General features: G+C 53.1%; 2 protein-coding genes across 7 annotated transcripts in view; one reads left to right on the top strand and one right to left on the bottom strand.

The window, feature by feature from the left end:
• The window catches only part of TSSK3 (testis specific serine kinase 3), a 56,886-nt gene extending 54,183 nt beyond the window's left edge, over positions 1-2,703 (bottom strand). For 3 of the 5 annotated variants that reach the window (XR_007353392.2, XR_007353394.2, XR_007353395.2), the window contains exons 1-2: positions 2,584-2,703; positions 986-1,318 (exon numbers count right to left, since the gene is read on the bottom strand). The gene's annotated coding sequence lies outside the window, so the exon portion shown is untranslated. Of the gene's footprint in view, positions 1-985; positions 1,490-2,577 lie in introns of those variants that run through there. The other 2 variants (XR_012665534.1, XR_012665535.1) reach the window with 2 other exon arrangements.
• Positions 2,704-2,747: 44 nt separating this feature from the next.
• TXLNA (taxilin alpha) lies at positions 2,748-16,511 on the top strand. Of its 2 annotated transcripts, none has more exons than XM_048826029.2 (11): positions 2,748-2,923; positions 4,468-4,718; positions 5,705-6,043; positions 7,672-7,763; positions 9,432-9,602; positions 10,504-10,698; positions 11,313-11,432; positions 11,785-11,859; positions 12,545-12,637; positions 13,273-13,368; positions 13,910-16,511. In XM_048826029.2, exons 2-11 carry the CDS (start codon positions 4,502-4,504, stop codon positions 14,225-14,227), a joined length of 1,716 nt encoding a protein of 571 aa, XP_048681986.2. In that variant the 5' UTR covers positions 2,748-2,923; positions 4,468-4,501; the 3' UTR covers positions 14,228-16,511. The 2 variants fall into 2 exon arrangements, with proteins under 2 accessions (XP_048681986.2, XP_048681987.2); XM_048826030.2 differs by having other exon boundaries at positions 2,748-2,988.
• The last annotated feature ends 1,043 nt before the right edge of the window (positions 16,512-17,554 follow it).

Below are 17,554 nucleotides of genomic sequence, written 5' to 3'. Positions count from 1 at the left end.
GCCAGAGGGTGTTGTGAAGGCCAATACTATAACAGGGTTCAAAAGGGAGCTAGATAGATTCATGGAAGAAAGGTCCATCAATGGTTATTGTCCAGGATGGAGAGGAATGGTGGCCCTAGCCTCTGTTTCTCAGAAGCTGAGATTGGGTGACAGGCAATGTATCACTTGATAACCTGCCCATTCTCTTTGGGGCACTTGCCATCAGCCACTGTCAGAGGACAGGATACAGGGCTTGATAAACCTCTGGTCTGACCGAGTATGGCTGTTATGTTCTCTTGGTTACCTTTGCTGAGTAAGCAGTATGTTGCAGCCCAGACCTGTTCCTGGGGATCAAGTGTACAACTCAGCCTGCCACAGTTGCAGCACCAACATGTAAAGGATGAGGAACGCAATTTCCATCTTAGCTAACATCTGTTCCATGTTTGTATGGAACGGTGCAGCTGTTCCCCAAACAGCTTAACAGCCACTCATAGAACTCAAACTTCCTTTGTATAGTAGCTAGGGCTACATGGCCTAGCCTATGTCTGTTTCCATTCAGTCATTTTCTTGACTTTATCAGTGGCACACATTTGCTCCAGACCAAGGCTACCCTTCTACCTGCAGTGCAGCTTAGGGCATTTTAATCTGCGCTGGGGTGCAGGTAAACTCTTAACATTAAGGTGGCAAAGTAGCTTCTGCCTGTCCTTTAGGATTGCCACCTTTTAAATTGCACAAAACTGAATACCTTTGCCCCAGCACCTGTCCCACCCCTTCTCTAAAGCCCAACCCCATCACTCATGCTCTCTCTCCCCCCCCACCCACCCTCACTTTTACTGGGCTTGGGTTGGGGTGTGGGAGGGGGTGCAGGCTCTGGGGTGGAGCAGGGGATGAAGGGTTTGGAGTGTAGGAGGGGGCTCAGGGCTGGGGCTTGGGGTGCAGGAGGGAGTTCCAACCTGGGGCAGGGGGTTTGGGAGGGGGGTTCAGGCTCCAGCCAGGCAGCACTTACCTCAGGTGGCTCCCAATCAGTGGTGCAGCGAGACTAAGGCAGGCTGCCTGTCTGCCCTAGCTCCATGCTGCTCAAGGAAGTGGCCAGCATGTCTGGCCCCAAGGCACAGGCAGGTGGCTGTGCACACTGCTCACACCACCCCTGCAGCTCCCATTGGCCAGGATTCCCGGCAACTGGGAGCTGCAGAGCCAGCGCTCAGGGCAGGGACAGCACGCAGCAAGAAGCCTGCCTTAGCCCCACTGACTTAACAGCACTGCCAACGTCCCTTTTCGACCAGGTGTTCCAGTTGAAAACCAGATGCCTGGCACCCCTTCCTGTGCTCCACCTATAACGCTTGTCAAACACAATCAACAAAAAAGATGCTTTTGTCACTTCCTAAAGCAAGGGGGAAAGGTTGCGGGGGAGAGGAGAACTAAACCTGCTGCTGAATTTATGGTTGAGATATTGCAGCAGCCAGGCTAGTGCATGAGGCCTCCCCTTTCCTCATAGCTCCCCACCCCAGCCTGTGTGTCTCCCTAGCCCTTCTCCTTACAGCTTCCCCCCACCCCCAGGTTAGTGCCTCCCTGTCCCCTCTCCTCATGGCATCCCCTCTCCTCACGGCTCCACCCCCCTCAGGCTAGTGCCTCCCTCCCCCCTCTCCTCACGGCTCCCCCCCCCCAGGGCTAGTGCCTCCCTGCCCCCTCTCCTCACGGCTCCACCCCCCTCAGGCTAGTGCCTCCCTCCCCCCTCTCCTCACGGCTCCCCCCCCCCCCGGGGCTAGTGCCTCCCTGCCCCCTCTCCTCACGGCTTCCCCCCCCCTCGGGCTAGTGCCTCCCTTCCCCCTCTCCTCACGGCTTCCCCCCCCTCGGGCTAGTGCCTCCCTGCCCCCTCTCCTCACGGCTCCCCCCCCCTCGGGCTAGTGCCTCCCTCCCCCCTCTCTTCACGGCTCCCCTCCCCCCTCGGGCTAGTGCCTCCCTGCCCCCTCTCCTCACGGCTCCCCCCCCCCCGGCTAGTGCCTCCCTGCCCCCTCTCCTCACGGCTCCCCCCCCCTCGGGCTAGTGCCTCCCTCCCCCCTCTCTTCACGGCTTCCCCCCCACGGGCTAGTGCCTCCCTGCCCCCTCTCTTCACGGCTCCCCCCCCCCTCGGGCTAGTGCCTCCCTCCCTCCTCTCCTCACGGCTCCCCCCCCCGGGCTAGTGCCTCCCTGCCCCCTCTCCTCACGGCTCCCCCCCCTCGGGCTAGTGCCTCCCTGCCCCCTCTCCTCACGGCTCCCCCCCCTCGGGCTAGTGCCTCCCTGCCCCCTCTCCTCACGGCTCCACCCCCCCTCGGGCTAGTGCCTCCCTCCCTCCTCTCCTCACGGCTCCCCCCCCCCAGGCTAGTGCCTCCCTGCCCCCTCTCTTCACGGCTCCCCCTCCCCTCGGGCTAGTGCCTCCCTGCCCCCTCTCCTCACGGCTTCCCCCCCACGGGCTAGTGCCTCCCTGCCCCCTCTCCTCACGGCTCCCCCCCCCGTCGGGCTAGTGCCTCCCTGCCCCCTCTCCTCACAATTCTCTCCCCCGCCACTTAGGGCACGAGGAGGGGGCTTCTCCTCCCGCTGCCCGCACCACTCCCCCCATACCCTTACTGGCGCGAGGCACGCCGGGAGACATACTAGCGCCCCCTGGCGCGAGGCACGCCGGGAGATGTAGTCGCACCGGCTGCCCGCCTCGAATGCCGCCGCTTCGCTGTATTTCCCGGCAGGCCCCGCGCCGCCCCGCTCGCGGATTGGCTGGCGGGCCCGGCGGGTGACGACGCATGCGCTCTCTGTACCCGCTCAGAGGCCCGGGCTGGAGGCTGCAACCGCTTGCCCGGTCGCAGAGCTCCGCCGCGGGGACGAGGGGCCGCTGAGCGCTGTGGGGACCCGTATGTAGGGGGCTCTCCAATCTGCCGGAGTGCGGCCGGCGGCCGCTACTGATTGGCTGAGGGTAGGGAGCCACGTCAGGGTACTCAGCGGTGACGTCACGCGATACGTCGGTGATGTCATTGCAGGGTAGGGGTGACGTCCCTGCCCGCTGCCTTGGGGGCAGAGGGCGGGGTGTGGGGAGCAGGGGGGCGGCATGTGTGTGTGTGTGAATGGGGCAGGGTGGGAGTGGGGCTGGATCGCGGGGTATCTAGGGCAGCTTGGGGGGCACAGTGCAGGGGGGGCTGGCGTAGGGCGCTGGCAGGGGAAGCTGAGGCAGTGGAGCCTGTGGGCCCTGCAGAGCTGGGTGGGGCACACTGGGTAACGTAGCGATGTGTGCAGCGCGTGGGGTGCCACAGGGAGAGGGGGCATTCGTGACACGGGGGCTGTGTGCAGTGTGGGAAACCGGTGCTGCTGGGCCTGCCTGTGAGAGACGGGCCCATCGTGGGGCCTGTGCACGACTAGATGCTGCGCTTGCCTGGCCCCCATTACTTTTTAACTGCCTCCCCTGGCTTCACGTGGCTGGTTGTGCCCTGCATTGCCCTCTGAGAAGACTTACCCATGGGGCGCTATGCCCAAATTTGGGACAACGCTTTTCTCTCATCAGAGGTGGGATCCGAATTGTCCTGGGACAGATAAGCTGCCTGTGCTTCATCATTAGAAGTGTCTCTGAAATGGGAGACTGCAGAGTGGCTGCAGCAATTGCTTTCCCTGTCATCTGCATGGTGAATGAGAGACTGAGGGTGAGAGAGAGAGAGTGTATCCCTGGAGGGGCATGGAAATGGAAAGAAGGTTGAATTTGGCCTGTGTCTGTCTGTTGTGTTTCATGGAGCTGTTGATGGATCTCTTTGTTGCTGACCACCAGCTCTTCTTGGAAATTGCATGCTTTCCCTCCAGCCAAATGCACCTGTTGTTTTAATAGACGCTGGTCCCTCTTCTGCCTTGAGGATCCTGATTCAAGATTTTGGCCTCTGTCCGTTGCTCCTGAGCTAGGAGGGCCTGTGTGCTTAGTAAAGGCAATGCATTCAATCCTAGAGAGAGAGGTTCTCATGTCAGCCTGCATGGGCCCCTCTAGGCTAATGCTGTGATCCATGGAACTTATTTCCTGGTGGCTTGTGGAATGAAATGTTCTGAGAGCAAAGCATGAAGTGAGGGATGGGAACTTGGGTCCATCAGAAGGCTGCAGTCTGCAGAATACAGAAGTGAGAGAACCATTTACTCCAGGGGTTTGGAGGAGCAGTTTACTCAACTGGAGGAACAGTTATCCAGACATGGAACTCTTTATGGCGAGCGGGATAGCTTGGAGATATGGGAGAAAGGATGCGTGCGCTTTCCAATAGCAGAATGGGGTTCACAAAGCTGCTGTTGAGTGAGAGGCAGCAAATGCGTCTTACAACTAGCAGTGGATGGGGAGGGTCAGTGAAGAACCTTGCTCTCCCAGTTCTGAGTGTGTCGATTCCTGTTGATTTCACCTCACAGTCAGTCTGTTGCAGGGTGGTGATTTCTGCTAAAATCTCATGAATCCTCATTTCTTACAACTAAACTCAGGTGACCTTTCTCTTTCACCAGGGTTTATTGAGACTGAGTGGGGAGAAGAGCATTGATGAAGAACCAAGGTGGGGAGAACAAAGCTGCTTTGCTGCCTGCTAGTCCTCCCAAAATGAACAGCAATCTGGTGCTACAGGAAGGAGTCTTAGCCGAGGCTGCAGCTCCCCCTGAAGCTGGGGACTCCCCAAGCCAGTCCAGGACATGCAACTCTGAGCCTTCTGCTGATGGCAATGCTGAGAGCCTGACCAGTGAGGAGCAGGATAAGAATGAGGGTGTGTTTCCATTTTGAACTGAGTGGCCATGTCTGGCTGTGGCTTTCTCTCTGGGGTGGCTGTTGTAACAAATTTCCATTCACTCATGCAGGAGGCTTGTGGCTTTAGAAGCAGAGTCCTGGGTTTCATTTCAGGTGTGTGTAATGTCTGTATATGTGCAGTCCCAAAGTAGTAACCGTGTGTATGGGATGGTGGATACAAAGGCATGAAGATGCATCCACCACTGGTTCTGAGCTGGCTGTATTGAATTATTTACTGTTCACCCATTGCTGTGACCTCTTGGACTTTAGAGTCAAAAAATCAAACAGACCTGCTTTACTGGGCATTATTATTAGTTGCCCCTCACCAGCACCACCCATGAGCCTATACATTTGCTCTCCTATTGGTGCTATAGAAATAACAAAAATAACCCTCCAGCTGGGGAAAGCTCTCTAGTCAAGTAAGTAGTTGGTTGAAATGAACCCTGCCATCCACACTGATGACCAGTAAATTTGGGGTCTGGTGAATGCCCAGTGGCTGCGATGACTTCATCAACTGCTGCCAATCTTCAAGAGATCAAATTGGGATTCTCAGCAGGAGGACCTTACTGACCTTAGCTGTCAGGGTGGTGCATAAGGAGAAAGGTTCTAAACCATATACTTCACTCCAGGAATGGATATTAGTAGGCTGTTCTTATGAAGGAAAACGCATGTTGAGCCTGCTCCCAATAAACGTATTGGGAGTTTTGCCACCGACAGATGTTGGGAGCCTGGTCATGCTCCCTAGATTGGAAGGGAACTTAGCTAGAAGTGCAGCTCCACTGTCAGAGCAGCTAGTTAGAGATGCAATACCCCAGGAGAATGTATGTTGCTTAAAGTTTGCTGGCCCTGGTAGGAAGCCTTTCCACTGCTCTCTGGTTATTACACAGGGCTACAGTAGAGAGGAGCTAGCAGGATAGAAATTGTTAGAGAAAGTATCATGTGTTTGTCCTCACCTATCTCCCATAGCTTCTCATGTGGAGGAGGAGACAAAATCCTCCCAGCCTGCCACGTGTGATGTCTCTGAAGAGCTGAGCAGGCAGCTGGAGGACATCTTGAACACGTACTGTGTGGATGCCAGCCAAGAAGGTCCAGGAGATGATGGTGGGCAGAGCGAGCCCGTGGAGCCAGACGAAGCAGACAAGTGCCGGAGCGAATCCCCCAGGAACGGCGAGCAGGAGCCAGGCTGCCCTGAGATGAATGGAGAGAAGGAGGGCTCCAAGGGGACCGAAGAGTTCCGAGCCAACGACGAGTGTGGGGAGCGTGATCAGAAACGGGCCCAGGAGAAAAAGAAAGCCAAGGGTCTCGGTAGGGATTCCTAGCTTTGGTCTGTGGCCACTCTGGGGTGGGGAACTTTCCTCCTGGGGCCTTCCATTTTCATAGTGATTTAACTGCCCTCTGCTAAAGCCTCTGAAATAAGCATCCTAGCCATGCACTGCACAGCAATGTTGAAAAACGATATGGCTCCATGTGCCATAGGGATGTGAAGACATATGCCCTGTGCTGCTCAGGCACAGACCAGCCCTGAGCACTGACGAAGTCTCTGAATTCCAGGTGCACACAGTTTTGGGCAGGGCATGTACATACAGCTTTGCGCTTTGGGCCAGGCTGAGTGCACGGCTTCTAAGAACTGTCTTCCCCCACACACGCTCTCGATAAAAGAAAAGGATGTAGGTGAGATCCTACAGAGACCATCAGTTATTCCTGCATTTGGGTGAGAAAGTAAATTGCCCTGTTTGATCTGCATAAGCTAGCAACAGAGGATTTCTAAATAGGGTAAGCGTGCAAAACGAGTGTGCAATTGCCTGTCTAATTTGCATCTACGTTTATTGTAATTGCATTTACAAATTAGGCATGAAATTGCGCACACAGCTATGCACTAAACTTCTTTCTTCTGCTGCATTTACCGGGGGTTGGGGTGATTTAGCGGTTAAACCTGGACGTGCAAGTCCAAGACTCCCAAGTTCTATTCCCTGCTGAGCCACATGCTGACTGTGCAGCCTAGGTCAAGTTGCTTATCCAGCCATCTATATTAGTATTGATAGGACCCCCCTGCACTGTAATATCTGAGCATCTCATTGATTTAATATACTTATTCTCATGGGATCTGTGTGCAGATGGGGAACTAAAACTGAGGCTCAGATCTTCAAAGGTATTTAGCTATAAAGCCCTGCAGCCTGACCTGAACCCTGTGGGATTTGACTGCAGGTGTCAGGTCTGGGTCAGGTGGGAAAACAACCAGACCGGCTCTGGTCGGCACTCCTCCTGCCTGGGGGTCAGCACTTGGGTGGCTGCCTGCCCTGCTCGTACTGAGCACCACCATCGCGCTGCACCGTGTGCGCTGCAGACTGGTTGTGCTGAGGAGGCACAATGCACACAGGCACTTGCAGCTGCCTCCGCACTGATCCCATGGGCCTGGGGAGAAGATCCAACCCCCCAGCAGGAGACAACAGTGGTGCTGATGCAGGTTCGGGGGTGGGGAAGCGTTGGGGTCAGATTGGGAAACAACTTGACCTTCTTGGGCTTACGTCAGGTGGGCTTGGGTCTGAGTCAGGCTTAAAAATTAGGCCTGGGAAGATTTCTGTTTAGGCACCTAACTCTCTTTGAAATCAGTGAGGTGCCTAAATACCTTCTGAGGACCTGGACTTAAGTAACTTTCTCAAGGTCTCACAAGAAGTCAGTGGCGGAGCAGGGAATTGAACCTAGGTCTCTAGAGTCCATCCTCCCAAGGAAACCGCCCCAAATTAAATTACACAGATGGCTTAAATTCATGTGGAGAATCTGAGAAGTGCATCAGGGATCCTAGCTGTGGTTTTGTGTGTATTTGGAGCAGGGAATGTAGCAGCTTCTGGTTTCCACCTGGATGTTTCCCCTTTGCCTTGTGACCCAGAGCTCTGGGTGAAAGAGCTGTTTCTGCTTTCTGTCTTGCCTTCCAGGCAAGGAGATCACTTTGCTGATGCAGACGCTGAACACACTGAGCACCCCAGAGGAGAAGCTGGCGGCACTGTGCAAGAAATACGCTGAGCTGGTCAGTTCCTAGCACTACACTTCAGGCTCTAGGGCAGGAGACGTCTCTCACGGCCGAGGGATCGAGATTGTTTGGCGACACAGGAGACAGACATGTCCCTAGATTGAGGGGGACAGCCCATGCATACGCTGCAGTTATTTTCACGTGAAACATGGCTTCCTAGGCTCTCTGGACACTTGGGTTCAAAAATGCAGCTAGGCCCCAGGTGGAGAGAGTTTGTTAGGCTCAGTCTGTTTTCTAGTGATCATTTAGCCGTCTCTGCACAGCAGAAGTATAAGCGAGTATAGAAGTGCCTTGGGCAGATTGGTATTGTGGGGTTTCCAAGCTCCACCCTGCTATCGATGTCAGGAGTGTTATATATGGCCATTTTAAAGACCGTCTTTCTCTGGCCTGCTAACTTGGACCGTACTCTGCACAGAGAGAGCAAAACAAGCCGGGGTAGGGCCAAAGAGCTCAAATGCAATGAACCAGCTGTGGTGTGCTCCTGAGATAGAACCGGCCCGGTATTCAGTGTCACCCGTGTGCCGTTATATCTGCTGGCAGGTCCCATTTTCCCAACACACTGCACTGAGAGAGGACAAAACAGTACACAGCCCAGGAAACATGGTGCTTGGGACAGAGATAAGGAGGCTCAAGGGAAGTGCATGCCAAAGGGGAGACTGACTATTCAGAAAGGCAGTACTGTCTAGTGGATGGAGTTTGGGGGGGGGTAAGAGCTCCTGAATTTTACTCCCAGCTCTGATACTGACTCGCTGTGTGGCCTTGGGCAAGACCCTTCTTCTCTCTGTACTTCAGCTTCCCCAACTCTAGAACTGGAACAATTTACCAAGGGTCGGGGTTTTATGGCCTGTGCCATACAGGAGATCAGACTAGATGATCACAATGGTCCCTTCTGGCCTTGGAATCTGTGAATCTAGAGCAGGGGATAATGCTACCGACCCATCTCTCATGGAGTTTGTGAGGGTTGATTAATACTTAGCATGTCCACAGCACCTTGCATGCAAGAAACCTCACAATCCCTCTACCAGGCGGGTAGCCTCATCACCATTTCACAGGTGTGGAAACTGATGCACAAAGAGGGGAAATAGCTGCCCCAGAATCACTGACACAGCCACAAATGGGATCCAGAAGTCCTGACTCCCAATTTCCCCTGCACCAACCACTAGACATCACTCCCTCTCCACAATATAAGAGCTATTGTAATACCTGAAATAAGCACATGGATATGGATTAGCTGTACAGGGAACGGCCTGACTCAGAGCCTTCCTCACAGAAATAAGTTCCATCGGAATCCAGAGTAGCAAATGGTGCCCAAAGTGGTTCCTCTAGAGTGATTGAGTCCAGGGATAGAGGTGCCCATGCCACTGAGAAAACACTGCACTCCACACCCCACCTTCATCTAACTCAAGGACAGTATTTAATGCTAGAGCCAACCCCTGGCTGTAGGAAAGGTGCTGTGCCCAGTGAGAGCCCTTGCTGGAATGGGGGCCTGTATAAGCCATGGATTTCTCCAGGCCTCATTACTGCAGTGGCTGTTTGCACTGGGATGCTATCGTTATTCTCTTGGGGGCTAGAACATTCTCACCCTGAACCCAGAACCCTCTCCCTGAGGTGTAGCTGGAGTCTGCTTTGCTGCATCTTTCCCTCTCTGCTTCTCCCTCCCTCCAGCTGGAAGAGCACAGGAACTCCCAGAAGCAGATGAAAATCCTTCAGAAGAAGCAGACGCAGCTAGTACAGGAGAAGGATCATCTGAGGAGTGAACATAGCAAGGCCATCCTGGCCCGCAGCAAGCTGGAGAGCTTGTGCCGCGAGCTCCAGAGACACAACCGCACCCTCAAGGCAAGAGCCTCTTCGCTTCCCACCTTGGGGGCTCTGAACATGAGAGAAAGGCACCAACGGAACGGAACTGCTTTCTCTCTCTTCCCCAGATCAGTGGTTCCCAACCTGTTAGGGTGATTGTTCCCATTTACCAGAGTAAGGGCTTGGCTGTACTAGCCATTGCCTACTGCCTGCCATTCGTTAGTGTGCTAATCTTGCACTGCTTCTTCGCTTGCATAGACAGTGAAGACTGGGGATTTGGCATGCCTAGCGAGACTGTCAGGCAGTTTAGAGCAACTGGTGCTTTGTGATGGGCTAGAGCATCTTAGATGAAGGAGTTGTGCAATGGCAGTGCCCTGGCATCCAGCACAGAGGCTCTTTGGTAAGGTGGGAAGCTGGGAGCCTGGAGTACCAGTTGCACTCTTGAGTTTTCGTAACTGGGAACCCCTGGGTAGAAAGCAGTGTCTGGCATTCAGCTGTACCCCACATGGGAGGTCAGTCTGGTCTGTGTGAGACTGTCTGAGGCCAGCCCACTTTCTGCATAGCCCTGCGTTAGATTTCACTCCATGATACTGCCCATCTCTTCCCCATCACCAAACCTACCCAGCAGAGGACAGGACAGCTGAAATGGGCAGATCTGACTCATCCATCTTGCCTGCCTTTTGTCTCAGGTGGATGGATAGTTGGAGATGGGGGGGGCTGGGGGGGCGGAAAGAGCACCAAGATGGGCTAGGGACGGGAGGGTGCAGGGCAGGGGCCACTCAAACCTCTTTCCTCTTTGGCCTAAACAATAGCACCTGTGCCCTGGAGGGCAGGGTGATCTGGGTAAGTTGCTCTGTGGGTCAACTGGTCCAGATGTTCCCTGTGCATTACGCGGGGGATTGACCTGGGTCTCTCTGTTCCTTTTCATCTTCTCCCATAGGAGGAAGGTGTCCAGCGTGCACGGGAGGAGGAGGAGAAGCGGAAGGAAGTGACGTCCCATTTCCAGGTGACGCTGAATGACATCCAGCTGCAGATGGAGCAGCACAATGAGCGGAACTCCAAGCTGCGCCAGGAGAACATGGAGCTGGCAGAGAGGCTGAAAAAACTCATTGAGCAGTATGAGCTGCGGGAGGAGGTGGGGCACCCATCGGAGGAGAAATCCTGGGGCCTAGGAGGGATAGGGTGGGGGCTCTGCAGAGCAGATGGAATCCTCGGGCCTGGGCTGGCTGGGAGGGGGATGTTTCCTCCTCTTTTCCTTCACATATACCCCCCACCTGCACCCGCAAGGTGATGTGGATTCCTGGAGACTGGGATGATATTAATTTATGTCATGATAACACTGAACTGCAGTGCTGTTGGCTGCACAGAGCTATTCACCCCAGACCTGCCTGATACTCTTTATCGCCATTTTACAAATGGGAAACTGAGGCATAGAGAGGTGAAGCAAGCCAGTGGCAGAGAGAGGATTAGAACCCAGGAGCCTTGTGCTCTAAGCACCAGACTGGTGCCTCTCCCTTGCAGTCACGTGGGTTATTGGAACTGAAACCATTGAGGTCCCTCCTTCGGTAAGCCAGGTACTATGAACTAGTGGGCATGCCCCACATAGAACGCACAGGGCTCCTGGGTGGCCTGTGGACATGTCCTCCTGGGTCATATGCCCCTCTGCTCCTGTGGAATTGCTGACGCGTTATGTGGGGAGCAGAGCCTAGGTGACCATGTTAGTAACAGCCCCTGTATTTCCCCTGGCAGCATATCGATAAGGTGTTCAAACACAAGGACTTGCAGCAGCAGCTGGTGGATGCCAAGCTCCAGCAGGCCCAGGAGATGCTGAAGGAGGCAGAGGAGAGACACCAGCGGGAGAAGGACTTTGTAAGTCTCCAGCTTTGGCAACTATCTTAGCGAATCCTGTTGAACCTTTTAGTTCTCGCCTCCCTGCTAACGCTTTCCTAAGAGCAGCTGGCCTGTTGGGAGGTAAGGAATTGCCCAGCCAGATCAGGCTGTCCCAGTCCAGTATCCTCTGCAGTGGCCGTCCCCAGCAATAGAAGCCCTGGTCTGTTCTTCAGCACTGGTTGTACTTCACTATTGGATCAGTGCCAAGCCCCTGCCTTGCAGGTGTGTCTGATTCTGACCCAGCTGGCCCTTCCCGAGCTAGGATGGACTCAAGCTCTTCCCTGGAGTCCAGTTAGCTAACTGCATTCCCATCTCCCTCCTTCTCCTCTAGCTGCTGAAAGAGGCCGTGGAGTCTCAGAGAATGTGTGAGCTGATGAAGCAGCAGGAGACCCATCTCAAGCAGCAGGTGACGTAGCACAGCCCAGGCTGTCTGGCTCTTATGGTTCCCTTCCACCTGCAAAGAGGTGGAAGGAAACCCGTTTCCCTGGGGGAGGAAGGGGGTGGTCTTCACTGGTGTGTTGGCTCCTGGTACAGCACAGGAGGTACAATGCAGGGTGGGACTTCCCTATGCCCTTTAACCTCTGTGCTTCCTTGGAGGAAGGAGGAGGTCCCAATGTTACCAGCATCTTTCTCAGTGCTGAGGTAGGTTGTTCTTTCACATGGGACAGAAAGCCTGATCCTGCGAGATGCTGAAGTCAGTGGAAGTTGAGGGCATGCACCACCTTGAAGGACTGGGCCTAAGCAAGACGGGAGGATTGTTCCCCTCTGTCTAGTCCAGGACTCTGAGCATAGCAGCTTGGTGCTACGAGTTACACCATAGAGCCCTGAACTCTACTGAATCATAGAATCATAGAATAACAGAGTTGGAAGGGACCTCTGGAGGCCATCTAGTCCAACCCCCTGCCCAGAGCAGGACCAACTGAACCACAAGGGCTTGAATCCTAAGAGTCAGCCCAGTTCTTCACAGAAATCCAGCCTCTCCCATGCTGGACGCTGAACTGGGGAGGAATGGGGAAGGGAGGCTGGAACGAGATGCTTGCTGTGCAGTGTCAAGGTACTTGGCACTGAGCTGTAATTCCCTCTCTCCCTAGCTGGCCCTCTACACAGAGAAGTTTGAGGAGTTTCAGAACACGCTTTCCAAAAGCAGTGAGGTGTTCACTACATTCAAACAGGAGATGGAAAAGGTACTGTGGCTGCCACCCCTATTGGCCAGAGAGCTGGCATGGTCCTCTCTGATGTTAGAGCCACTGTCTGCCACCATCCCCACTGGGTTTCCAAGCTGGTAAAGTGACAACTCCTTGATTACATGGAGGCCAGCTTTCACCGTCCTCAGAAATTTTCCAGGAGCTGTGTACTCCTGGGAAGTAAACCAGTTGGATTCAGCAATCATTAGCAGAAGGAGCTTTCCTGTGCAATGGGGTGGGTGGAGTTGGTCTGGGGTGGGGTGGGAGAGGTTGGTTGAGGGTTAGCCGTGATTGGCAGAGCCTGCACCTGAGCCTTCCCAAAGGTTAGGGGAGTTTAGAGCTGGGTGTGGGGGTGGCTTAGTCCCAGCTCTTGTTCAGGTTTGTTGTGCCCTGGTCAGTGGGTGGTGGGTATCAGAGGCTTGGGGAGGCCTGGTCAATATTCCCTCTCAGTGAAACTGACTCCAGTGGGTGAGATGAGGCAAGGCGGAAGGGCTGCTGCACTTTCCTGGGCCGGCTGGCATCTGACCCCTTGCTCTGGGAATGTCCATGCCCCCTCGAGGGTGCTGTAGAAACTGTCCAATTGCGACGCTCTGTATCACTGTTTCTCTTTTCCTTCTATTGCTGTATTTCTGTAGATGACAAAAAAGATCAAGAAGCTGGAGAAAGAGACCACTGTGTATCGGTCTCGCTGGGAGAGCAGCAACAAGGCTCTGCTGGAGATGGCCGAGGAGGTAAGCCCCGTCCGTGGTACCATGCTGCGGCAACTTGTCAGGCGTCTGGTTCAGCTTTGCATTTTGTTGGGTACACTGAGACTGGCAAATAGCCAATGGCGAATGCATCAGAGAGCAATCTAGGGGTTAGAACAGGCAACTGGGAGTAAGTACCAAGAGTCTGGTTCCTGGCTTTGCCTCTGACTCATTGTGTGATCTTGGGCAAGTCCCTTCACCTCAGTGTACAGAGGATAACGAGACTCACCAAACTAGTGGTGAGGAAGCAAGGGTTAATGATGGTGTTTGAAAGGAAGGTGCTACCGAGATGGACAGTCACTCCCTGTCCCGCAAGGGAACAGGTAAATTGAAGAGGGTGGTGACAGCATATGAATGTTGGGTCCTTTGCTGACTGCTGATATGTTTGCCTGTGAACTTGGACTGTTTCTTCCAGGAGTTTCCCTTTGCCTCTCTTCCCCGGCCTCAGACTCTAGGTTTCTGTCTTAGCAGTAAGACTCTCAATTCCTCACCTTCACTGCTTAGGGACCGTTGACTCTTTTTGCAGAAAACCCTTCGGGATAAGGAGCTGGAAGGGCTTCAGGTGAAAATCCAGCGCCTGGAGAAGCTTTGCCGAGCCCTTCAGACCGAGCGCAATGACCTGAACAAGAAGGTGCAGGACCTGTGTGCCCATACACCCCAGGCCGAAGCAGACACGCTGGAACCCCTAAAGGACCCATCTCAAGACAGCTCTGGTGAGCCAGCACTAGGGGGTGCTGTAGCGCAGCAGTGCCCCAGGGAGGATTGTCTTCGGTCAGCAAAGCCAATGCACTGCACAGAACCTGTGGAGAACCCCGGAGAACTGAGCATAGGAGCTTTGGGTTAGGTTGGGACTGAGGAATGCTCTCGCTGTGCTGACTAAGCAGGTGGAGATAGGGGAAGGGATAGTAACATATGAATGGTTCCACAGACTGATCTAATGTCCTTTCCTTAGTCCCAAGACTGGGGACTTTGAGATTTTCCAGTTTAGGCTTTTGGAGATTTTTTTTTTTTAATATATACATATATATATATGATATATAAAACAATGTGCAGGGCAACATACACTTTTATATATGGATATATATAAACTAGATTGACCCACTTTCCTGCGTGTGCGTGGATATCTAATACACGGATTTTCAACTGATTGGCCCTTTTGCTAAAAGACCTTGTTAGTGGTGGGCTGTGATGCCCTTTTAAAAGCTAGTGCAGCACAGGGGGCCAGATGGGTGAACCGTCTCCAGTCTCTCCCGCCAGCTCATAGCATCCAAACAACTGGAAATGTCACGAGCGCGGTCTGCAGCCGTCCTGCTTTCAACGTGACTTTAAAGCAGAGAGTGGAAATGGGGAGAATTTGAAGCATTTCCCAGCCTTGGATGCTCCTTTTTCTCTTCCTGGTTTAAAACCGACCTGCCTGAAGGCAGGCTGCTGGGGTGTGCTGGCTTATTTTTTCCTGGTTAGCACTTTCTCTTTCCCTTAGAAGAAGGAGGGAAGAGGCTGTTTTACTTTGTCATACAGTCCATGTATTGTTTGGGAGCAAAAGGAAATGGAGAAACAGTGTGGGGTCTTGGACACATCAGAAAGCCCCCTAGCAGCCGTCCCTCTGGGCTCTTGATATTTCCAGAACCTGCTGATGTCTCAATAGCCTTATAATTCACAGTTGCCTCTACGCTATACGCACACATGCACAAGTGTATTAAAGAGTTAATCCAAAGGTCTACTTCCTACTTGTTTTGCACATGAATACCGTGAGGGGGTGAGGAGGTCCTCCAGGTTATTGTCTAGATCCCTTTCCTGTGGAAGGGCCTCTGTGCTGCCCCACGGTAGGTGTTTACAAAGCAGTGGTTCCAGAAAGACAAAACCTCAGCTTTGTCCTTGTCTGAATAGTTGGGACCATGAGCAATGTGCTCTAGGCTCAGCCCCTGAGAAGGGAGCCATGTCCACATGGATAGTCTACTGGCTGTGACGTGCCGCTGCTCCAGTGCTCTGGCAGGCTCCTTTTGACTTTGTCGTAACAGCACCTCATTCACAAGTACCCTTCCCCAGTAACGTACCCATCTGACCATCTTCCTGGCTGACAGCTGCTCTGCATGGAAAGATTGCTGAGAGAAATGGATGCATGCAATCTCTCCCTTCAGCAGAGTGTGAGAGCAGCGCACCATTTCTCCATCCTGTCAGTCCCATGAGATGGGGAATCTGCTGCTTTAACCGGTCCTTATGGGGGCAAAATCCCACCGACTTCAGTTTGGGAGTCTTGCCTGAGCAAAGACTTCTGGGATTGGCCCTCAGATAACCATTTCTCTAAACTCCTCCACTCATGTAAATCTCCCCAATCCTCTGCTAGTTTTGAAGCAGGCCTCACTAAAACTTTAGTTCACAATATACTTTTATTTTCAGTACCATCCTCCTTTGATTAAAACCAAACATGATCAGCTCAAGTAAATTTCAGTCACTCTCCACTCTTTTATCTTTCTTAGACTGGAGCCGTTTGGTGGGGAACTTTAATTTTTCTTCCCACTGTTTCTCTTCTGGCAACACTGCTAAGCAGCTTATCTCTAGGCAGCTGCACAGGGCCCTTGTAAACCATCTACAGTGCTGTTTTTGGGATCAGCCAGCAGAAGGTGCTACTGTACACTCATCCTGTCTCCACTTGAAGTTCAAACGGTATTGAACCAGTAAGACTTTTCTGGTTAATGAATTAAGTCTCTAGTGGAGACAGGACCTAACAAGCTGGAATCTTTCTGGTCATCACAGAGCAGGAGGTCTTAGCCTGCTGATTAGCCTGGGTCTCTCTTTAAAGTCAGTGGAACGTACTCAATGGAGCTTGGCTTTGGTTTTGTCTTCTGGCCCCATTGCCTGAAGTATCACTACTGTCAGCTCAGGGAAGTCTCTCTCTGCCTCTCAATGCAAACTGGGACTTACTGAGCAAGAGAATGTATTTACGACCTGATGGGACCACGCCTCGCTTTTGGAAGGTTAGTTAAGGTGAAGGGCTGCAGCCTGTATCCGGACTTTCCTCAGCTCCTGCTGTTTAGAAATCCACAAACTCTTTTTGCGATGGTGCAGATAACCTGTGTGTAGGATCTGTTGTATGTATCTTCATATCCAATAGAAATGCACATAAACTACTTGCTGGTGTGTCTGTATTCTTTCCCCCTACACCATACACAGCGAGCCAAGTTTTCTGTATCTTTCTCGAGAGAATGATGTTCTTTTCCTGTATCCTAATTACAGGCTTCATCCACCATGGAGCATACGTAAAATATTTGCAAGTAAGCAGGGAGAGCAGGAAATGCTTGGCATGGAGAGGGTCAGGGCTCTGATGCCGGTGCGTCACTAGATCCCGAGAGCTGTTTGGGGGGCTCCTCCATAGCAGGGCCCTCCTTTGGGTGTTAGGAGGAAGTATTGATGAGCTGGAAGCCAGTTCAGCATTTTCGCAGGAGCTGGGGTCAAGGTGCAGTACATTGTACCCTTTCCGCGGTGTCTACGTTACAGACGTTTTCCTGCTAGCAGAGCTTTGTCGGTCCGGGATGCGAAGAGCTGTGATCGCTGACTGACTGAGCTGTGCCAACCGAAGCCACTAGTGTAGAGACAGCTATACCACCAAAATGGAACTTTAGCTTGTCTTGGTCAGGGTGGCTGGAACAAGCCATATCAGCAGAAGCAAGGGTTGTTGGTTTTAAGCTGCGTCCACACCAGGAGTATTTTTCCAGTATAGTGCTGTTACAGTTATGATGTAGACATGCCCTGAGCTTACCGTCCTCAAACAGCATTCAAGGAATCAGTTGCTTTACCCCAGGCCTGGGCCTTTGTTCATCACTTGCCAAACATTGGCACCGGGTCTTGTCCCCTGTTCGTCCTCCCCATGCTCTTCTCCTCAATGCCATGCAACCTCTGTGGCACTGAGCTGCAGTTTTGATTTTGCCCTCATGGGGATGTGTCACTCCAGATGAGCCCAGTTTTACACAGGTCTTGTGGCTGTCGTGAGATGGGCTTGCATTGTATCCTGTCCCTGGGCAGAACAACCGCTCCTGCCTCCTGGTGGAGCTGGGGGTGGCAAAGAACCAGCCTACCCAAGTCGGGATTGTCTTTGAGCATCCCTTCAGGCTGTAAGTGGTGCCTACACTTAAGGAGAACTAGAAGCAGGGATTTCCATTAAAGAGATGTAAAG

Source organism: Caretta caretta, chromosome 19 (genome assembly GCF_965140235.1).
Source record: "Caretta caretta isolate rCarCar2 chromosome 19, rCarCar1.hap1, whole genome shotgun sequence".
In the NCBI taxonomy this organism is placed as follows: Eukaryota; Metazoa; Chordata; order Testudines; family Cheloniidae; genus Caretta; species Caretta caretta.
This window is presented reverse-complemented; position numbering and strand designations above follow the sequence as displayed.

Excerpts from the sequence above, each read along its gene's own strand:
- TXLNA (XM_048826029.2), top strand. The coding sequence starts at position 4,502 with ATGAAGAACCAAGGTGGGGAGAACAAAGCTGCTTTGCTGCCTGCTAGT. Across the intron at positions 6,044-7,671 it reads AAAGAAAGCCAAGGGTCTCG|GCAAGGAGATCACTTTGCTG; the intron begins GTAGGGATTCCT and ends CTTGCCTTCCAG. Across the intron at positions 13,369-13,909 it reads TGCTGGAGATGGCCGAGGAG|AAAACCCTTCGGGATAAGGA; the intron begins GTAAGCCCCGTC and ends CTCTTTTTGCAG.